A 22166-nucleotide genomic window follows, 5' to 3' on the forward strand; every position below is an offset into this window, starting at 1 on the left:
GACATAAGCACAGCAACCACTTCGAAATTTCATGTGTGGCGGCAGAACAGAGAACGAACTGACTACTTTCAAAAAAAAAAAAAAACTGACTACACTTGCATTGCAGTATGCAGGAACTGGGCACAGTTTTTCTACCATCTTGTTACATCCGCGTCAGCAAGTATAAAAACGCAATATATAGCCTACGTGGCTCTTAACTGGAGCGTGTGTCTGTCTGGTTCTAAAGCCTACCACTAAATAGCTGGCACTTTTACAGTTAGTCATACATAGGAGGAACGGGCACCTTTACCACTGAAAAACAATAGTAGATGCTCTAGATATCTTACAAAACCTAGAGCATAAAGAATTAACCTATAGCAAGCGAAAAAAGAATAACGAAACCATACATGAAGCGTGTTTGCCACTCAGGGGTTTATATTGCACTCCCGTATGAACACTTGATCGTAATTGACATGCCGCGACCAGTATTTTCGGTATTTCGACAGTCCGATCTCAAGCCAGGGTTTCAGGTTCCCATTGTAGTGAATGACGGATGCCCGCCTGATCTCCTTCTCGTTGACGTTTGGGTTGTACCCGAGCCCCAATAGATGCCACGAGCGATCGAGGGGGAAAGTGCGGTTCCAGAACGTCACAAGGCCTGCAGGGAGGCTGCCTAGCTTCCATAGTAGCCTGTCTTCATTCTGCACAAATGAGATAAGTCATGGGTCAAATACCACTGAAGAATGGGGAGATGACAGTTTCGGTCAAGTACAGGGATTTCCTTGTAGATCAAAATAGGACAGAATAGCTGAAAGCTTATTACAGGATAAACTCTCCTCAGCTCTCGGTGAAGACTCTTTTTTATAATGGAGTATGTTGTTCATAAGTTCATAAACTCACCAGGTTCTGCCAGGTGTGGTAGACGTCGGTGATGTTTTGCTTTCTCCACTCCGACAAATCAAACATGTTCATGCCATATGCCCAACCGCAAGCGTGTGGATTAAAATTGCTGGCAATTAGAGGATTGGAGAAGTTGAGGTATTTATCAAACCTGTGGAAGCTCTCTCCACAGGTCTCAACAGCACCATTGACCTTGCCTTTGAGATCTATCGACCAAAGCGCACTTAGGTCCTGCTGCACCACGGTATCATCGTCTAGAAATAACACCTTGTTAAGCTTCGGGAATATCTCAGGGAGATAGAACCTCAGATGATTGAGAATCGACAGGTATTTTGGGTTCCGGAATTTGGGATTTTCACCCGGCCTAGCCTTCCCACTCCCGAAATAGTAATCAATCATCGAACTGGATTCCAACTGCTTCAGAACTGGGCTGTAGCTTGAGTTCAGCCAGGTAAACTCTTCAATGTTCTGAACCTGAACCGCAGCTTCACCCAAGGGATTAGCCAAGAACCACATCTTCATTGCAGCGTAGTTAAGCCTATCTGTCACAATGTGGAAGACATGGTTTGCTGGTTTCTGCAGAACAGAGTATTGAGTACATATTAGTGATTTAGGTACAAACTTAAATACAGTGAGATTGATAGATACATTATAGTGTTAGATACATCCATATCTAGAAAAATTCAAGACAGGCAATTTGGTACAGAGGTAATAGAAAACAGAAGTCGGTTCACAATCATTAATCAGCTGCCTGGCTAGCTATCTCATTGACCAAGTGGTAATACCTTAGCATGAACAAGAGTGGAGTTCACAACCACTGCAGCAGCCAATACATTATCTGAGAAAACAGCATAGTGATGGAGTTGAGGGTCTTCCAACTTTTCCGTATTTGGAAAATCCTTATTGTTGGAGTTGCTGGAATAATATTCATTTGTAAGCCGCAATGGGAGACAATGGAGTCCTTTGGGTAAAGATTTTGCTGCTAGTTGAGCTAGATAGTTGGCATCTTTTCTGTGAGATTGAAGACGCTCCTCTGTTGAGTGAAGGCTTGTACGGAGCCTGTTCACAGCACCTGAGCAACCATCATGCATTCTCTTGATCCTACCCAGCGTCTGCTCCATCGCTTTTATTTTGCCATGGACACTTCATGCAACCGAAAGTTTTGTAAGTTCAGAGATAATTACCGCAATACAAAGTACAAGACACCAATAATGACAATGGAAATTCAGTAGTACAGTGAAAGAGAAAGTACTTCTGAGGAAGCATCCCATCATCGGTTGCACCACCAAGTGCTCGTTGGATATCCTTCATTCGTGCACGTAACTCCTTGGCGGTACCATGATTTCCTCTAGAAGCTAGAACACCAAGATATGTCTTTGCTCTTATCAATTGATCCTTGATGATGCGGATTGTAGCATCTGGGGAAGTTGCGGAATGATCAGTGCTACTCACTAATGTGGCGAGATCAGCATTGGCACTAGCATGTGTAGTTTGATCAGATGATGTATCAGCAATGCTTTCCTGGACAATTAAAACACTAGCTGTTAGAACAACCCTGAAAGATGGTAACTGGCAGAACACATAACATGCTCTGTTGTGACTGAATAAACAAGCTACAGTGTAAACATAACTATCAACATGGTGTAAAATATAAGAGTAGACTTTCAGGACTTCTAATCGCTCGTCACTCAGTGTTCTAGTCCTAATGTTCACAAAAAGGTAAGAAACAGACCACAAAACAGTAACATTGCAAAATGGGAATGGAAATAATAGGCATATATTTGCCAATCCATTAAGATGGCTGCAATGTCTTTGGGAGTAGTCATAGAATAAATTTGATTTTTACAATAAACAATATCACCTCCATTCCAGTTCATTCAGTGCACAAATATTTTACCTTCATACGATGAGTATGAGCTTAGGTACTGAGTAGTAATATAGATGTGCTGCAAGGTTCAGTCATAGGTTAGTTTTGCGTCCTACATTTAGGTAAGATGACCCAGACATGTCAGGCAGGTCTGTATCCATGATTCAGTCTTCCACTAATTTACCCCCTTAGAAGGGGATTCAGTCTTCCAGAAATATACCCCTCCCTTAGAAAGGGAAAGGGCTTCTCTAATAACTTTTTACCTTATTCAAAGACGATGTCAGATTTCCAGCAGTATCTGTTCCAGCAATGTTATTCTCAGATGCGCCAGATCCATCTTTGTGCTCTAGCTCAGTTGCATCCTGCAACTCTTTTTCATCCATCCCTTGTCCGTCCTGCTCTTCAGCTACCCTGCTATCGCCGGGATCACGAAATCCATCTGCTCGTCCGTCGGTGCTAACAACTTCCTTTATCATGCCATCCTGTGTAGACTGAGCACTGTCATTTCCCACAGCAACCACCTGATCAGCATCTCGCGACACAGGGTCCTCCCAGGTATCAATTTTCTTTTCTGATGGATGGCTCCTGGCTACCTCAACTGCTTGCCAGTCGTCAGTCGCCGACAGCACCCGGTTCTTGTGCTCCCCTAGCCTCTCAATTGTCAAATCTACAAAAAGCAATTCACACAGAGTTCCAACAAAAATCAGATGCGTTTACCCACGGATGACTCAACTGGCGACTGCTTCACCAAAAAAAGTGCAAGAAGTTGGTTCATTCGTTCTTACTGTGGTGAAAACAGACTCAATCTATCTCTATACCATTTTCACGGTCTAATCTACAGTCAGTGAAACTCATGCCTTCCCGAGATTAGGCAAGCAAAACGAAAGGGGGAGGAAAAGCGGCATCTACCTTTGGCGAGAGAAACCTCGGACGCGGCCATTTGCGGCCACACCAGATTGGAGCCGGACCCGTCGCCCCGATCGAACGCGCCCCTCGCCACTGCAAGACAATACATGAACCAAATCAAGTCAAGAACGGATCTTCGCCGCATTGCCGCCGGCGCCGGAGCCGCACGTACCGGTGGAGTCCGGGAGGTACGGGACGGGGGAGCGGCCGTAGAGCACGAGGCGCGAGCACGGACGCGACGAGCAGCAGCAGCACCGCGCCCCGGCACCGCCGGCCCCGCGCGGCCCCCGCCATGTCCGTGGGCCCCGCACCCGCAGCCGGCGGCCGGAGAGCCTCGGACGGCGCACTGCACCGCCGCCGCCGGACGAGGGGGGTTTGCTTTCCGGCGCGGCGGGTGCTTGGCTTCGGGGAGGGTTCGGGGGGCTTCGGGCGTCGGGCACGCGCGGCGGACGCGAAATTCCGGGGCGGCAGTGAGTCAGTCAGGGCTCAGGATGGGTAACGTGGGAGCGGTGCGCGGCCCATGCGGTGCGATGCGTGCTGCGCCGGTTTGGACTCGAGTGGTTTCTTTCCTTTCCACCGGCACCTTTGCCTGCCTTACACGCGCTGGATCGCACGAATTTTCTATTCCCGTGGCCCGTGGCCTGTGGGGCAGACGGGTTTCATGGAGATGTTTCTCTCCAGATTTGCAACGGTACGGAGATACAGCCTAATAATACAATAATCTGTGGTACAGAGATACAAGGTCGTATTTACCGCTCCTATATTTGCTAAGCATTTGGTCAGATTTGGTTCGGCGTTTGTGCATAGAGAAACAGAGTCGGCGTTTGGATATGGGAGCGGTGGTCTGTGGGCGCACGGGACAGCAGAGGCATCACGGGCCACACGGGCAGAGGGGGATAGACCGAGTAAATGAGACCGCACAGGTGCTACAGACAGATATACCGGGGGGTTTTTAGGGCGGAGATGGGCCGAATTAAATGGGTGAATGTTCTTCAACAACAACAACAAAAAAGGGTGAAAGTGACGCCAGTGAGTTAAGCATGTCTTTCGAGGACATTTTGGACGAGGAGAATGAGAAAGGTATCCATCCTTGAGTGCGCGCTTCTCGTTCAGAAGATTCAGACGGCACCATTCTTTGGTGCTTTTCTCCCTCGACCGGGTGATCCGCCTGCAGATCTGCTCGTGCGCGCGTCCATTCTCTGCGAATCACGCGGCGTAGTACTGGCACGGACGGACCGCCGAAGCCGTGTGCCGTGCGCCCATCCCAGCAGCAGGCCCCGCGCGTGCCGTGTGCGTGCGTGGATCCTACTCCTACGTACTACGCACAGGCAGTTGCAACTGCCAGGATATGCTTACGTAGTACAACCTCCGTTTGGGTTTAGTGCACATTCATGTCACACCACACGGATCGAGGCCCTTTCATCCTCTATAAAATCCGACGATAAACTCTCGCCAGTCTCCGACTAAGTTTCTTCACGCATTATTACAAGTTTATTAAAAAATATCTAGAAAACAATATTTCTATGACATGTTTGTTCAAATCTTGTTTGGAATGTACTATGCGAGAAGGTTGAGTAGCGCTTGTCGTATCATTGTCGTTCGCGGACAGATATCCTGTCCGTCTAAGGCCAACTCCACCGCACGACTTCAAACAGACGTTCGAATTGACCGGATTTTGTCTCTTTAGAGCGCCGATGAGTTCACCCATGTCCGGCATTGTCAGATGGGGCGTGCGTGCGTCCACCGCGCGGCCGCACCCCAAATCGTGTCCAGGGTGGACGTGAATAAAAAAAATATAAAAACTGGAATGAAATAACTAAAAAAGTAAATAAACGCATTTAAAAAAACATAAAACATATATAGGGGTCGGCCACAAAACGGCCCAGTTTCCACGGCCACTTAAAAGGCCCAGTTTCATAATTAACATATAAAAACAAAATAAAAAAACCCTCCCGCGCGCTCCTGCCGTGCCCGTCGGTGTCGTGGCCGTCGCCGTCTTCACTGGCCGCCGGTGTCGTCGTCGTCGCTGACGAGGTCGACGTAGGCCGGCGGCGTCCACAAATGGGGCGGCGGTGCGTAGTAGACGGGAGTTGGCTGGACGGCCGGAGGTGCCTGCACCACCTCCTCCCGGGGCGACGCCTCCCACTCCGGTGACCGCGGCGGAGTGGGGCACCAGTTCACGCCCACGCCGGCGGCCATCTCCAGAGCAGTGCAGGACCAGCCCCACCCCTGGCCCAGCAACTGCTGGAACGCGGCCGGCAACGCCTCCTCCGTCGGCTCCTCCGTGACGACCGCCATCTCCGGGAAGGCGACGTCCTCGGCGGCAGAGAGGGCCATGGTCTCCTCCAGGGCGTGCCACTGCCGCTCGTCGTGCGTGTTCATGGAGTCGTCCATGACACGCGACAGGAGACGGGCCTCCTCCTCCGCTGTCATGCGAGGAGGGGGAGGTGGCGACGGTGACGGTGAAGGCGACAGCGTGGGCGTCATGCCGCGCACCCGAGTACGCCCCTGCTCCTGTCGTGGCCGCCGCAGCCCCGTCGAGGTGCCGGCGAAGAACGACGCGCGCCTAGTGTCGTGCTCGTCACGAAACCAGGTGTCCCAGAGCCCGACGTCGGGGACGTACCTGGGGTCGTAGAAGAGGTCGTCGGGGAGGAGGCGGCAGCGGCGCTCGATCTCCTTGCCGCGCGCACGGCCGCTCGTCGGGACCGGCGGGATCGGGACCCGGTCGGCGGACAGATGCTAGTTATTGGGGAGATGGACGTCGCTCCAAGGGAGCGGCGTCCTCGTCTCCCAATAACGGCGGCACACCGACGACCGGACGTAATGCCGGTCGCGCTCGCCGGCGGACGTGGGTGCGATGGAGAAGGCGGGCGGCGCGGGGGCCCAGCGTGGTTGCGATGGCGAGCCGCGGCGGCGTCCCAACGAGGAACCAGCCTCGCGGTCGTGCTTGCCTTTGCGGCCCATGGCAGCGGGCGGCCGGCCGGCGAGGTGTTGGCTAGGGTTTGGGACTGGGGCTGTCGGGTTTCGAGGAGGTCGCCGCATGGCGTGTGGCAGTGTGGACGACGACCCATCCACGCTTCCCACTTAAAGAAGGACGCGGCCCTTCGACGTGCGGATGACAGGTGGGGCCGTCCGCTCGTGTGCATTTATGTGGGCAGGTGGGAGGTAGGTGGCCGCCTGCCAGGCGGCCCTGACGCGGACGAGGCGCGCGTCCGTTTGATGTCCGTCGTGACCCAAACCCGGTGCAAGTTTGCGCTCGAAATGGGTCGGCCCGGACACAAAACAAACAAGATGGGTCCGGGCCGCCGCGCGCTGGGCCGTCTTCTTTGTCCGTTTTATCCCAAATGAACGGAGCCGGACAGGATAGGGTCGTGCGGTGGAGTTGGCCTAAGGGGTCCGTGTTGGAGTTGCCCTTATATTTTTATTTCAGAATTGTTTAAATTTTTTGTCCTAGATAGATTTAAAATAGCTAATGCTTTGCGTTCTTTTAAGAGCTCTAGGCATAACCGGCAGCTAAAAAAATGAATAATTTTATATGAACGTCCTTCAATCTGCTGGAGCGTGTGGAAAAACAAATCAGTAAGTTACAAAAGGAAAAAAAACAATAAACAAATCAGTAAGTTACAATCTGATATACAGCAGGTTCATTTTCGTGCTTAATTACATGAATTGTCGTTTACGTAGTATTTATGTAGGAATAATAAAAGTACTATCCCTCGATCCTTATTAATTGTTGCTGATTTACTATAATTTTGTACTAAGTCGGTGGGTTAGAGGGAGTAATATTTTTTCTTTTGTGTTATTTAAAATTTTCAAAATAGTTTTTGATGTAACATGAAGCATCTGTACTAGAGATATGTACTAGCCTTTTCGTATAGAGCGGGAGCGAGGATGCATGCCTACGTACAAAAGATCCCTTTTGTATTTTGTGCCCAACTTTGATCGTAGGTTTGACTAACAAATTATAAGTTGTATGGCATAAAATTTATATTATCAGATTCAAATGTGAAAGTGGTTTTCAATGATAGTACTATTTTTAGGGTATACAAATTATGTTTAATAGTTAAATTAAATGTCAAAATTTGAATCAAAATACAAAGGCGCATTAATAAATCATTACGGATTAGCACGTTGTGAGGCGCGCGTAGCGGCTGACAGCGTGAGAACAAAACGAGGACGCAGGCCACCAGAAAGCAAAAAAGGTTGCTTACATCGCATGGCATCGTAGTAGTACCGTACGTACCGTGTGTATCAGCTTTCTTAAAGCAGCAAATGATGATCGGGCTGTGTGTGTGGGGGGAAGGGGCACGGACGACCGAGAATCATCCTAGTCGCCATGCACCCGTGCAGCGCGCTACCCCGGCGTCCGGCGACATGAGTTTGTACCACCCCGGTGGGCCGTCGCGCACGAGTTTGTCAACGTGTACACCCACCGCCGTCCTCCCACAGCCACCTCTCCGGAAAATGTGCTCCGGGACTGTGGGCACGGCCGGCGTGCCCACGCTTGCCATTACTCATTTCAACGTAATATGGCATTGGTAAATAGTAGTATAATTCATTTGAATTTGTCTATATCTGAAACAATGTCATGAGGCACCGGGGTTCCAGTGGGGTGGGGGTGGCGTGGATGGTGGGGAACATTGAGTCATCCTAATGATCTCCTCTTTAGACAGCGAAATCACGGAAGAAGTGAGACGGTGTTGCGATACTTCTTGTGTCTTTTGATTTAATATCATTATTCTTTTGATGCATCCACATCAAAGATTGGACCAGATCCACAACCGATGGCGCTACCTTAAATATAAGAATGTCTCGTGTGATTTTTCCTTGTAATTCCGTACTAAAAGGTTGTGATATGTTGTTGATTTGTTCAAGTGTATTTTGGTTCTGATTTCCACCAAAACCCTTTGGTCGTTCACTCACCATGTCTTTCGTAATTTTTTTTGTTTGATTGCCTTTGGTCTCTTGTCTTTGCGCCTTTACAAGCTCTTTTCACCAAAGGTTCGGCATTCGTTTGTCCCGCGGTCGTACATCTGCTCTATGGAATTCCAATGATGCTAGCCTCACAAAGAACAAAAGTTGGTTTTGATAATTATATGCAAATGCAGTGTAGAATCATTGAGTTGGAAAATGTTACATTCCACAAATTGAAGATGAAGTAGAATTTATAGCTGAGTTTGTTCTAACTAAAACCTTATCTAAGTCCGAGAGTGTAACTTCGTGGATTTGTATGCTTCAAGTTTTAACAAGGGGTAGTACTAAACAACAACATGGATAAAAGAACATGTTTGTAATCCTCTGGTAGATGCCGGCGGAGCATGATGTCCAGACCACGTAGCTTAATTGATGAGATTTTCATTATGAGCATCGTGTCAAGACTGCGTGTCTTAATTGACGAGATTTTTTAATTGAGAAACATTAAGTACAACGTAAGTGCGCACATACACACCACCGCCATCACATATACTCACATAACACATATCGAGGATCAAAGTTGCAGAGTTTCAAGATTGATGAAGTCATCACTGTCATCTCGCTATCCACGAGAACGTCGCCCTCGACGGCTAAAATAATCCACATTAATAGGACACACAAAAGCATCGATCACAGGGTTTGATCTGATGGGCAGAGGATACAACCTCCAACCAAGCATTATCGATGAGATTTTTGATTTTTAACATAACCATCATTCGTACTGAACTACCCCATCCACTATTTTGTAAGTTATCGTTTTGTACAGGGACATGGTCAAACTTTTAAAATCCCGAAGAGTAATATATTTCCAATTTTCTTTTTTCTAAATCCATGCTTATACATTCGACGTTTGACCAACAAAAGGGGGGAGAATGCCGCGAATGTATTAGTGTGGATTTTCTGCAATTTCTTTTTTGAAATTCATCGCTATTCATTCCATCTCAATTGAAGTTTTGAGGCACTTTGACATGATGAGAAACTATAAAAAGGATAATTCATGGATATCGTTAAATTTTATGCTCTGAGACATGGAGCCTTTAAAAACTACAACTATAAATATGTTATTGCACCCAAGAAAAAATGAGGTCATGAGTACTATTGTGGTATTGCTTACTTGTCTATTGTTTTGTTTTGCCTTTTGTGTTAGACACAAATAATAAAAAATCCACAGAGTGTCAAGAGATATATCAACGAAAAAAACACTTCAATAACCTATCAACATGTGTGATGTATTCAACTTTTTCCTAATTGTAACCATATGATAAGACTGACATCTTTAAACCTCGAGTAATGCAAGAATTTATTTGCCAAAAAAAAGAGAATAAGACTGTCATCTAAAACATGATATTTAAATACGGGAAATGAGTAGGTTTCAGATGGATATGTATGTGGTTTCGAAATTTTTACCTAGAGGCTTGAGAGAGGATGTGTAACTATTTGGAAACAACACTTGTGATTATTAAAGTGATGCTTAAAAATGAAGAGAGAGTAAATAATTATTGGCAGCAATCATCATATATACAGGAGCAAATTGATCGTGATCATCAACAGGCCCGTGCCAACCCAGGCGGCCAGGCCAGCTTCACGAGGCCGATGGGCCAGGCGGCGCCGCGCACTGAATGTCAGGCGGGGCCACCGGCGACGGGGGCCCTCCACGGCCCACGCCATGCATCGTCTGTCTCGTCACACCGCCGACGCGGAGGGCCCGGCGCCCCTGATCGCCGACCGCCAGACGGGGTCGACCTCGCCGTCGTCGGCGGCGGCGAGCCAGGCGTCGACGTCGTCGAAGAGCGCGCGCTGCTTGCTGGGCGGCGGCGGCGAGACGAGGCGGTCGCCCGGCACGCCGATGGCAGCGGCGCCGCCGTCGACGAGGGAGTGGAAGAAGACGTCCCGCAGCTCCCAGCCGCCGCCGCCGGCCACGCCGAGCCCGCCGCGGCACTTCTGCCAGGGGAACTGGAACACGCCCGGCGGCCTCCGCCACGCCTCCCCGGCGTCGGTGGCCGCCGCCGCCTCGTCGAAGGGGAAGTCCGCCGCCTGGTCCGGCTCCTCCCGCGCGCGTTTCCTCGCCCTGCCGCCCTCCGGCCGCCGATCCATGCAGGCTGAGGGCGCTGCATCGGGAGATGGAACATGCATGTCGACATTGATCAATCCGGCCCCTCGACCCACCTTCAAACCATATCATATATCATACGCATGGCGGCGACGGCCGGCATGCACGCGACGCACCTGAGACACGAAGAGGCCGGCCTGATCGAGACGACGAAGGAGAGCGCCCGTACGTGGACGTCGCGATGTCGAGCTCCTGGGAAGGGGGTGGTGGGAGTATATAACGGGGAGATCGGTGGAGAGGGTGGGGGAGCATGCATCATGTTCATGCAGAATGTACCGATGGAGACGTGCACGGCAGGCCCAGGCGGCCCGGGCAGCTAGGGCTGGCATTGCCAGCCGGTGCATGCCCCGCTGAAGGAAAAAAAATGCCAACGAATGCATTTTTTTTTTGAAACTCTAACGAATGCTCTTTATTTTTGAAACTCTAACGAATGCATGCTGGTAACTCGCAGTGCTCGTTTAACAAACGTTCGTTTTTGCTTGGATCCGTTGGCGACATGGGCGGGGTGTTGGGTTCCTTGTCGAGGAGCATGGACCGAAAGAACGACGAGCAAGCGACTACAAAAGAGCCATCATCAGTCCCAGAGGGCAATGCTTAGCAAAATCAACGTGCATTGCGCTTCGTGAGCTCTGAGCTGAAACCGATATACCCTGAAATGCACACCATGCATATGTAGCAAAATCACCCAGCCTTACACTTGTAGAACTACGGATATCTAAATTGTTCTCTCTCTGGAATTTATCAGGTGCGGAAATTAGGTTCCGGAAATCGGCAGACTATCATTCATTTGCACGTATGAGCAAGATAGGTTGTTGGGAATGTTTACCTGGAAAATAAAGCCATCTGAAGTGTGTTTCCAGTCGGAGATCGTGCCTCCAAATGGAGGTCTACTTTTGTCCCAGGAATCATGCAGACAATGATGCTGTTTTAGCAACCTGCGAAATTTTAGTGATTGCGTTATAAGGATGAAAGCACATGTCTTCTGGAGTCCATCCCTCATGAAGGATGCCAAATGATCTTCAGGGCCGCAGCATGCTTGCTGTTTGCTCTGTCAACAGAGACAATCAAGCAGAAATAGTTTGCCCTTTATCAGTCCATAAAAAGGTTCCTGTTGGCTGTTACTGAATCAACCCACGGCCTTGTAGATTCATAAACGCACTACATCTTGGCAGAATCACCAGTAATCTCCACAGGAACAAGATCCACTACTGAAATGATGAAATCTATTTGTGTCCCTCACAACAATCTCCCTTCCAAAAACTTTGGAGATGTATTTGAAAGCAGAGTGGCAATCCCCACATATCCTAATATTCTTCATGATGCGAATTGTTGCCCCTGCAGGCATTTCGATCAGCGCAAATGCAAGCGCGAGCTTCTCGCTGTGGTACTGTAGGTTTGCCTCCCTCTCTTGGTCATCTACACGCAGAAGCACATAATCCATATCAGGAACATATCCTTCTTTCCTAATCTTCTTGCTTATCTCACCCCACATCTTATATATCTCTTCCGCTCGTGGATGGGTATCATCATTTGCCACAAACATGTGCACAGAATTCTCCATCTCAACCCAACTGCATGCAGGTTCCTTCTTCACACCAGTTGTCTTCATCATCCTCCTCACTCTGGCTGCAGCATCCCATTGGCCCGTGGAAGCATATATGTTATACAACAGGACAGGTGGACCACTATCATCTGGGTCAAGTTCAAAGACATGATCAGCTGCAAATTGCCCTACTTTAGCATTCTTATGCATTCTGCATGCCGCAAGCAAGGCTCCCCAAACTGCAGCAGTTGGCTCCATGGGCATTTTAAATATAAAGACCAGAGCATAATTTAGGAAACCAGCTCGGCCCAGAAGAGCAACAACCGTAACATAATGATCAATCTCCGGTTCTAAATCGTACTCCTTCATCATTTCAAAGTAGCGCTTGCCCTCCTTCACCAGTCCTCCATGGCTACAGGCAGTCAAAATGCAAAGGAAGGTGATCTGATTCAGGTAAACGCCAGATTTCCTCATCTCCTCAAAATGGGAGACTGCTTCCTTCCCCAGTCCATATTGTGCAAATGCTGTGAGCATTGTGTTCCATGTAACTGGATCCTTATTGTCCATACGGTCAAACACCTTTCTTGCGTCAATCATGCTCCCTGATTTTGCATACATGTCAAGCAATGTATTTCCAACAAATGCAGTCAGTTTCTGCCGAGATTTAATCACATGTGCATGCACCCACTTCCCCTGCTCAAGAGCACCTAAACGAGCGATAGAACTGAAGACACTGGAGTATGTAAAATGTGTCGCTTCAAACCCATTTCTCAGCATCTCCGCAAAGGTCATCAGAGCAGTCTCTCCATCACCCTTCCTCGCAAACCCGGAGATCAATGCGTTCCAAGAAACCCCATTCTTCGAGTCAAGTTTGTCAAACACTGCGGTGGCCATGTCCATCTTCCCACACCGCGCATACATGTCGAGGAGCGCGCTCCCAACATAGACGTCCTCATGCCAGTCACACTTCACAGCAAGAGCATGGATCTGCCTCCCGATGCCACTGTCAGCATAAGCGCCGGCAGCCTTGAGGAGGCTGGCGAACGTGAACCCGTTCGGCCTGAAGCGCCCCTTCAGCATGCCAGGGAGCAGCCTGATGGCCACCGCCGGCATGTCGTTCTGCGCGTACCCGGCAATGAGCGAGGTCCAGGAGACCATGTCTTTCCTCCGCATTCCGTCGAACACCTTCCGCGCTTCCAGCACGCTGCCGCACTTGCAGTAGAGGTGGATGAGCGAGTTGTCGAGGAAGGCGTCGCCGGCGAACCGGGAGCTGGCCAGGTGCGCGTGGATCTTCCTGGCATCCTCGAGGTTCTTGGATTGCGTACAGGCGGTTATGAACGAGTGGTAAACGCGCGGGGTCGGGGCGAGCTCGCCAGCGTCCAGGAGATCGAGGTCACGGAGGACGGCGGAGGCGGCCGGGACGGGGGTTGGCCGCGGTTGAGGTGCAGGGTCTGGTGTGTCGGTAGAGGAGAAGGTAGTTGGGCAGAAGCTTGTGGGGCTTTCTCATGGAGGTGGCGAAAGGGGCGGCCGGTGTCCGACGTTCTGCTCGCGAGAATGCGAGAACGAGGGTCCGTATACAGCGAGAAAAAATATTTTCTATTTTGGCTAATTCTCGTTCTTTTTACTATTCCATCCGTTCACAAATACTCCCTCCGTCCCATAATATAAGACCGTTTTGCAAGCTGTTTTAGTTTGCAAAACGATCTTATATTATGAGATAAAGGGAGTACTAAAAAGTGTTCAACTTTTTTTCTGAATTGAATGTATATAGAGATGTTTTAGTCTGTTTGTTCAGTCATTTCACTCCGTAGGTAGTTCATAGCATTAAAATATCCAAAACATCATATATTTATAAATGGAGGTAGTACCTTTTAAAAGAATGGCTAATTTGATCGATTAGAAAGTCGTTAAGAGAGTAGCAAGGGCCTCTCTAGCCCATCCCACATAAGTCAAATTTAGTCTATTTTTTGTATTCTAAAGATTAAGCACCTTCTAGTCCATCCCCGATTCATTTAATTTTTTAGAAGGTCAACTTTTCAATCCTGACATCTCACCCCTCGGGTCCATGCTCTAGCAACACAACATCTCGACAAATTTGGTCTACCACACTCGCCAGTGTCGGAATCATCGTTTTCACTGCCCCTGTGGCTACCATCGCAGAGCTCCGTCCCATCATTGTGAGGTCCCTTTCGCTGGAAATCGAATCGGCCAACCTTGAAGATGGCGTAGGAGGCACATTTCTGAGCCCTAGCTGGTCGACGCCGCCGGAATCGGCCAAGTAACCCCCCCCATTGTCGGCCCTACATCCCCACCGCATGAGTCGCCTCCAGGCGCGAGATCCGGCGTCGTCCAGCCCTAGTCGAGGTTCCATCGCCAACCGTCGTCGCTCCGCCCACCACAGCCCACAAGGTGTTTGAGAAATTGCCCCAACTGTTATTGTTCATGTTTTTTGTGTTATTCATTGAGTACAGTTCTCAAATTGATCATGAAACACTCTAATGTGTAGAAGAAGAAGAAGAAGAAGAGGAACATGGTATCGAGGTGGCGTTGGGCGCGATCACTTAAGCGGGTGATTTCAGGAGATCGAGGCATGGTTCCCAGATTGGTTACATATGGATTATTCGAGATATGATCCATGGTCATGATGATCTCTAGTGAGGGATGGCACCTATGGATTATAGGCAACTCAATGCGTAAAACGTAAAAAAGAAATGGCCAATACCAGTCATTCATGATCTTCTGGACGAGCTACATGGTTATATTGTGTACTCAACAATTGTTTTATCTACTCCCACACTGATTCACCAAACCTGGAACTCGTTATGGATAGAAGGTTCGTAGAAGTGAGAAAAGAGTAAGTAGTACATGAAAAATAAGATATTTGACTCTCTGCCCATGAACGCGCCTAACGCAATATATCCCCTAGATATTTTCGAAGCCGATTTCAGATGCATTGGGATATCTTCAACACCGTTGCAAGAGTTGTGGATAAGCATGATCATTGATTTTAACAGAGAAGGATTCTGTGAAGAATCAAGTGCAAGTCCATTGTTGAAGATTAAAACGACCGTGTGAGTGCTTTCATTTGGATGTATAGTCGATGCCATTGATGTTGGAGAAGATCTCATCCTCATGTGTGTGAATAGATTCACCAAAGCCGTGATCGAGATCTCTAAACCAGAGTACTTGAGGGTTTTCACCGATGAAGATACCAAGGGGCTCATGACAGAGAGTGAAGAGAGAGGTTGACCAGAGATCCTTGGATCCAATGATTGTATGCATTGGACATGGAAGAATCGTCCTTTGACATGGAAAGGTCGGTAGAAAGGGCATTGACATGATCCAACCATCATTCTTGAGGCAGTTGCATCACATGATTTATTGATTTGACATTTATACTTCGGGATGCCTAACTATCACAATGGCCTCTTTTTTGCAAGGTTGGTTGTTGGTAACATTCCATATTGCAATTATGTTGCAATGGTCCTGAATACAATATGGGGTAGTATCTTGCCGATGATATCCATCCTCCAAGGACCACATTTGTAAAGATAATCCAGCGCCATTAAGGTAACAAGAAATCTCACATTGCAATGTGCCAAGAATCTACTAGGAATGATGTTGAGTGACATCTTTGTGTGGTTAAACTTTGCGATTTTTCATGGTCCTACTGAGTATTGAAGGGTCATAGCCTATCAGAGGCCGTGACAACATTTGTTATCTTGCACAACATAATCATCAAGGATGAGAGAGATGAGCCCATACAACAGTGTCATGGTGGAACCATAACATTGTCTAAACAAGATTCAAGCATTCCCCGCAACACATGAAGGACCAAGAACCGAGAAACTCACAACCAACTCCAAGATGGTTATGTTACAACACTTGATTTATCTGGATTTATTTCAGACTTTTCGGCGATGTTTGTTCAGTGAGAGTAGATGTTTCTGTCGACTATGAGGCATCTGTGTGACTTCGTCAATCTCAATATGTGATGTCGCCTCAATATCGGAGGTGCTCGTATGAAGGATGTGTGTGCCTGTGTTCATAGAGGTGAGTGTAGGTAAGCATGTGTGAATTTGCTATGTTAACCTATAGACTAAATCCTACGGAATTAAATTCATATACTAAGGTGGCAACATCTGATTGAAAACCGAGGGGGGTTCTCTAAAAAGAAAAATGAGTGGAGATGGGCTCGCGCAGAAAGGAGGATCAGCGAAGGCGGGAGCAAAATGTGGCCTTGCTTAAAGAGACTATTGCAACCCGGCCTACTATTGTTTTAGGACAACATGAAAATCTCGGTATTTGGGCCAAGCCCAGAAGAGGTCTGAACACTTAACCTCAACATGTTCTTCAGATGCGGGACCCTGCGGCAAACCCTATTTGGCGCTGCAGGCGTCGGTTATTACTGTTTCTACAAACCGGCGTCTGCAGCCGCATTAGCTGGGCTTGGCCCGTTTCGTTCGCCTCCCGTCAACCCATCGTCTTTCTCGTTTAGAGCCAAAAATCAGCTAGAGCTGGTAATCGAACACAAGATTTTCTGGTTCACCGCGCATTGTGGTAACCACCCACCTACGCAAACTTGATGCGATAAGTTCCATCGTTTTTTGTCCTATCATCTTTCCGTTCGTTCATTATGTTTTTCATTTGTCTTTTTCATATTTAGTTTTCTGTGTTCTTTTTTATTTTTGCTTCTTCCTCATTCGATGATTATTTTTTTTCAAATCTATCCACATTTTTAAAATTTTAATGATTTTTCCAAATTCGATGAACTTTTTTCAAATTTGATAAACATTTTTTTCAGATTTGATGAACTATTTCCAATTTTGATGAACTTATTTCCAATCCGATGATGTTTTTTCAAGATTGATGATTTTTTTCTTTCAAATTTGTGAACTTCTTTCAAAATCGTTGAACTATTTTTCAAACTCGATGAATGATAACCCACAAGTATAGGGGATCGCAACAGTTTTCAAGTGTAGAGCAACCCAAATTTATTGATTCGACACAAGGGGAGCCAAAGAATATTCTCAAGTATTAGCAGCTGAGTTGTCAATTCAACCACACCTGGAAACTTAGTATCTGCAGCAAAGTGTTTAGTAGCAAAGTAATATGATAGCAGTGGTAACGGTAGCAAAATGGTAACAGTAGTAAAAATAATGTTTTTGGTATTTTGTAGTGATGATAGCAATAGCAACGGAAAAGTAAATAAGCGAAAAACAATATATGGAAAGCTCGTAGGCAATAGATCGGTGATGGAGAATTATGCCGGATGCGGTTCATCATGTAACAGTCGTAACCTAGGGTGATACAGAACTAGCTCCAGTTCATCAATGTAATGTAGGCATGCATTCCGAATATAGTCATACGTGCTTATGGAAAAGAACTTGCATGACACCTTTTGTCCTACCCTCCCGTGGCAGCAGTTTCCTTACGGAAACTAAGGGATATTAAGGCCTCCTTTTAATAGAGTACCGGAACAAAGCATTAACACATAGTGAATACATGAACTCCTCAAACTACGGTCATCACCGGTAAGTATCCCGATTATTGTCACTTCGGGGTTAACGGATCATAACACATAATAGGTGACTATAGACTGCAAGATAGGATCAAGAACTCTCATATATTGATGAAAACATAATAGGTTCAAATCTGAAATCATGGTACTCGGGCCCTAGTGACAAGCATTAAGCATAGCAAAGTCATAGCAACATCAATCTCAGAACATAGTGGATACTAGGATCAAACCCTAACAAAACTAACTCGATTACATGATAGATCCCATCCAACCCATCACCGTCCAGCAAGCCTACGATGGAATTACTCACGCACGGCGGTGAGCACCATGAAATTGGTGATGGAGGATGGTTGATGATGACGATGGCGACGGATTCCCCTCTTCGGAGACCCGAACGGACTCCAGATCAGCCCTCCCGAGAGGTTTTAGGGCTTTGCGGCGGATCCGTATCGTAAAACGCGATGAATTCTTCTCTCTAATTTTTTTCTCCCCGAAACACAATATATAGAGTTGGAGTTGGAGTCGGAGGAGCTCCAGGGGGCCCACGAGGTAGGGGGGCGCGCCCCCACCCTCATGGATAGGTGGTGGGCCTCCTGGCCTTCATCTTTTGCAGATATTTTTTATATTTTCCAAAAAGTTTCCGTGAAGTTTCAGGTCATTTCGAGAATTTTTGTTTCTGCACATAAATAACACCATGGTAATTCTGCTGAAAGCAGCGTCAGTCCGGGTTAGTTCCATTCAAATCATGCAAGCTAGAGTCCAAAACAAGGGCAAAAGTATTTGGAAAAGTAGATACGACGGAGGTGTATCAATGAACTTTTTGCCAAATCGATAAAAAAATTCAAAACCAATGAAAATTTTCAAAAACGATGAAAATCTTGAACTTTTTCATAAAGTTTTCCCAAAATTGGTGAGCTTTTCTTCAAAAATGATGAACTATTTCTCAAAATTGATGAACTTTTTAAAATTTTGTGAACTTTTATCTCAAAATTGATGAATTTTTAAATTCACGTTTTTTAATAAATAAAAAAATTAAGTGATAAATGAATAGCACGGACATACTAGTTCACACAGTATTAGCGCTATTAAAATCGCAAATGAAATGGGTGTGGTGGTCATTTTTTTTCCGGATCCGCTGGGTGGTCAGCTAAGCTCGAACAACTTAGAGATGCAAGTTCGATTCCTGGAGGTGCTGCATTTTTCTGGCGATTTGTGTTCGTTGTTTTTTTAGACAAACTCATGAAAGCTTTATTAGACCGTCACAATGTTTACAGGGATGAACAAAATATCACCGGGGTGGCCTAACCAAACACGGCGGCCGGTCCCCAGCGTTAATGCATGCTTCGCGAGGTTATGTTCCTCGAAATTCGAGGTTCGAAATTCATGACTAAAAGTGCAAGAAGTAAAAAACCTAGCTCGTTCTATTATTTCTTGCGCCACCGCTCCATAAGATGTCGACATTCCCCCTTTAATTGCTTCAACAGCAGTCCTGCAGTCAGACGCAACCAAAATTCTCTGCTCATATAAGTCATCAACTAGCGCCAGTGCTTCTCTGATGGCTAGGACCCCCAAAACCTCTGGATCTTCGATGTTTCTGAAAATGATTGCGGATGCACCCTTGAACTCCCCTGTGCTATCACGACAGATCGCTCCCATGCCCCAATCCGGCCAGCGCGTGAGACTGCCGCATCGACGTTAATCTTCGTGTGGTCTTCCGGAGGAGGTAGCCATGAAGTTGGGCGTGGAGCTCATGCTGTTGCAGCCGTCACCACGGGTTTCTGAATATGCTGTAAATCTGAGATATAACTCGTGATGAAATCATGAGTAGAAAAAAGTGTTTTGTAGATTCCTTCATGGATTATCTTCCTCCTTGCCGCCCAGATTGCCCAAAGAGTCACAATCATTGTATTAAACTCAGTTTGCGGCAGAGGGTCACTCATTGCAAACAACCACTTCCTTGCTTGTTCTTCTCTATGCATGCATATATGTTGAAACAAGCTCCTCTTTGGATAAAGCCCAAACACATTGAGAGTAGCTGCAATCAATCAGCGAGTGGCGCCGGTTGTCTTCAGCTCCACATAAAGCACACACACATGTGATGAAGACATATGCCGATGGTGCAAAACATCGCTGGTAAGGGAGTGCTGCGCCAGCCTCCATGTAAATATTTTCAATTTGGATGGCACTTGCAAATTCCAATTCGATGACCACCCTTTGCGGTCCACTGCTCCATTAGACATTTCATCAGTCTCCTCTAACCAAGCCTCTCTCCCCATCTTCATAGTATAGATCATTTTGTAAGCCGAGCTGACAGAAAAACGACCTTTGGGATCTCCCGCCCAAGCCCAGAAATCATCAACTAGCATGGTGCATAGTGGTTGATACGTCTCCAACGTATCTACTTTTCCAAACACTTTTGCCCTTGTTTTGGACTCTAACTTGCATGATTTGAATGGAACTAACCCGGACTGACGATGTTTTCAGCAGAAGTTGCCATGGTGTTATTTTTGTGCAGAAATAAAAGTTCTTGGAATGACCTGAAAATCAACGGAGAATATTTTTGAAATATATAAAAAATACTGGCGAAAGAATCAAGGCTGGGGGCCCCACCCCCTGTCCACGAGGGTGGGGGCGCGCCTACCCCCTGGGCACGCCCCCTGCCTCGTGGGCCCCCTGACGCTCCACCGACCTCAACTCCAACTCCATATATTCACGTTCAGGGAGAAAAAAAATCAGAGAGAAGGATTCATCGCGTTTTACGATATGGAGCCGCCGCCAAGCCCTAATCTCTCTCGGGAGGGCTGATCTGGAGTCCGTTCGGGGCTCCGGATAGGGGAATCCATCGCCATCGTCATCATCAAGCTTCCTCCATCGCCAATTTCATGATGCTCACTGATATCTACTACACAGCCTTCTTCTTGTAGACATTGTTGGGCCTCCAAGTGCAGAGGTTTGTAGGACAGTAGCAAATTTCCCTCAAGTGGATGACCTAAGGTTTATCAATCCGTGGAGGCGTAGGATGAGATGGTCTCTCTCAAACAACCCTACAACCAAATAACAAAGATCTCTTGTGTCCCCAAAGTTCGGCGAAGAGATGGTGATACAAGTGGTATATGGATGATAGATATGAATATTTGTAATCTGAAATTATAAAAACAGCGAGGTAACTAATGATAAAAGTGAGCGTAAACGGTATTGCAATGCTAGGAAACAAGGCCTAGGGTTCATACTTTCACTAGTGCAAGTTCTCTCAACAATAATAACATAATTGGATCACATAACTATCCCTCAACATGCAATAAAGAGTCACTCCAAAGTCACTAATAGCGGAGAACAAACGAAGAGATTATGGTAGGGTACGAAACCACCTCAAAGTAATTCTTTTCCAATCAATCCGTTGGGCTATTCCTATAAGTGTCACAACAGCCCTAGGTTCGTACTAGAATAACACCTTAAGACACAAATCAACTAAAACCCTAATGTCACCTAGATACTCCAATGTCACCTCAAGTATCCGTGGGTATGTTATACGATATGCATCACACAATCTTCAGATTCATCTATTCAACCAACACATAGAACCTTCAAAGAGTGCCCCAAAGTTCTTACCGGAGAATCACGACGAAAATGTGTGCCAACCCCTATGCATAGGTTCATGGCGGAACCGCAAGTTGATCACCAAAAACATACATCAAGTGAATCACGTGTAATCCCCATTGTCACCACAGATACGCACGGCAAGACATACATTCAAGTGTTCTCAAATCTTTAAAAGACTCAATCCGATAAGATAACTTCAAAGGGGAAACTCAATCCATTACAAGAGAGTAGAGGGGGGAGAAAACATCATAGGAATCCAAATATAATAGCAAAGCTCGCGATACATCAGATCGTATCACCTCAAGAACACGAGAGAGAGAGAGAGAGATCAAACACATAGCTACTGTATATACCCTCAGCCCCGAGGGAGAACTACTCCCTCCTCGTCATGGAAAGCACCGGATGATGAAGATGGCCATCGGAGAGGGATTGCCCCTCCGGCAGGGTGCCGGAACGGTCTAGATTGGTTTTCGGTGCTACGGAGGCTCTGGCGGCGGAACTCCTGATCTATTGTGCTCCCCGATTTTTAGGGTATATGGAGATATATAGGAGGAATAAGTACGTCAGGGGGGGGGCGGGGGCACGAGGGGCCCACGAGGGTCGAGGGCGCGCCCAGGGGGGTGGGCGCACCCCCCCTGCCTCGTGGCTTCCTCGTAGATCCCCTGATGTGCACTCCAAGTCTTCTGGGCTTCTTCTGATCCAAAAATAAGTTCCGTGAAGTTTCAGGTCAATTGGACTCCGTTTGATTTTCCTTTTCTGCGATACT

The 22166-nt window shown here is 47.1% G+C and overlaps 2 protein-coding genes and 1 pseudogene across 2 annotated transcripts; all 3 read right to left on the reverse strand.

The window, feature by feature from the left end:
- Window positions 1-263: 263 nt before the first annotated feature.
- LOC125507865 lies at window positions 264-4080 on the reverse strand (annotated as a pseudogene).
- A 5862-nt stretch (window positions 4081-9942) lies between these two features.
- On the reverse strand, window positions 9943-10810 carry LOC125555630. The gene has a single exon (XM_048718522.1). It carries the CDS (start codon window positions 10757-10759, stop codon window positions 10310-10312), a length of 450 nt encoding a protein of 149 aa, XP_048574479.1. The 5' UTR covers window positions 10760-10810; the 3' UTR covers window positions 9943-10309.
- A 69-nt stretch (window positions 10811-10879) lies between these two features.
- Window positions 10880-13858, reverse strand: LOC125507866 (pentatricopeptide repeat-containing protein At3g24000, mitochondrial-like). Its single transcript, XM_048672386.1, is given in 2 exon segments — window positions 10880-13704; window positions 13706-13858. Coding segments are annotated over 2 exon segments (1875 nt in total). The 5' UTR covers window positions 13787-13858; the 3' UTR covers window positions 10880-11910.
- Between the last annotated feature and the right edge of the window lie 8308 nt (window positions 13859-22166).

Source organism: Triticum urartu, chromosome 5, assembly GCF_003073215.2.
Source record: "Triticum urartu cultivar G1812 chromosome 5, Tu2.1, whole genome shotgun sequence".
Taxonomy (NCBI): domain Eukaryota; kingdom Viridiplantae; phylum Streptophyta; class Magnoliopsida; order Poales; family Poaceae; genus Triticum; species Triticum urartu.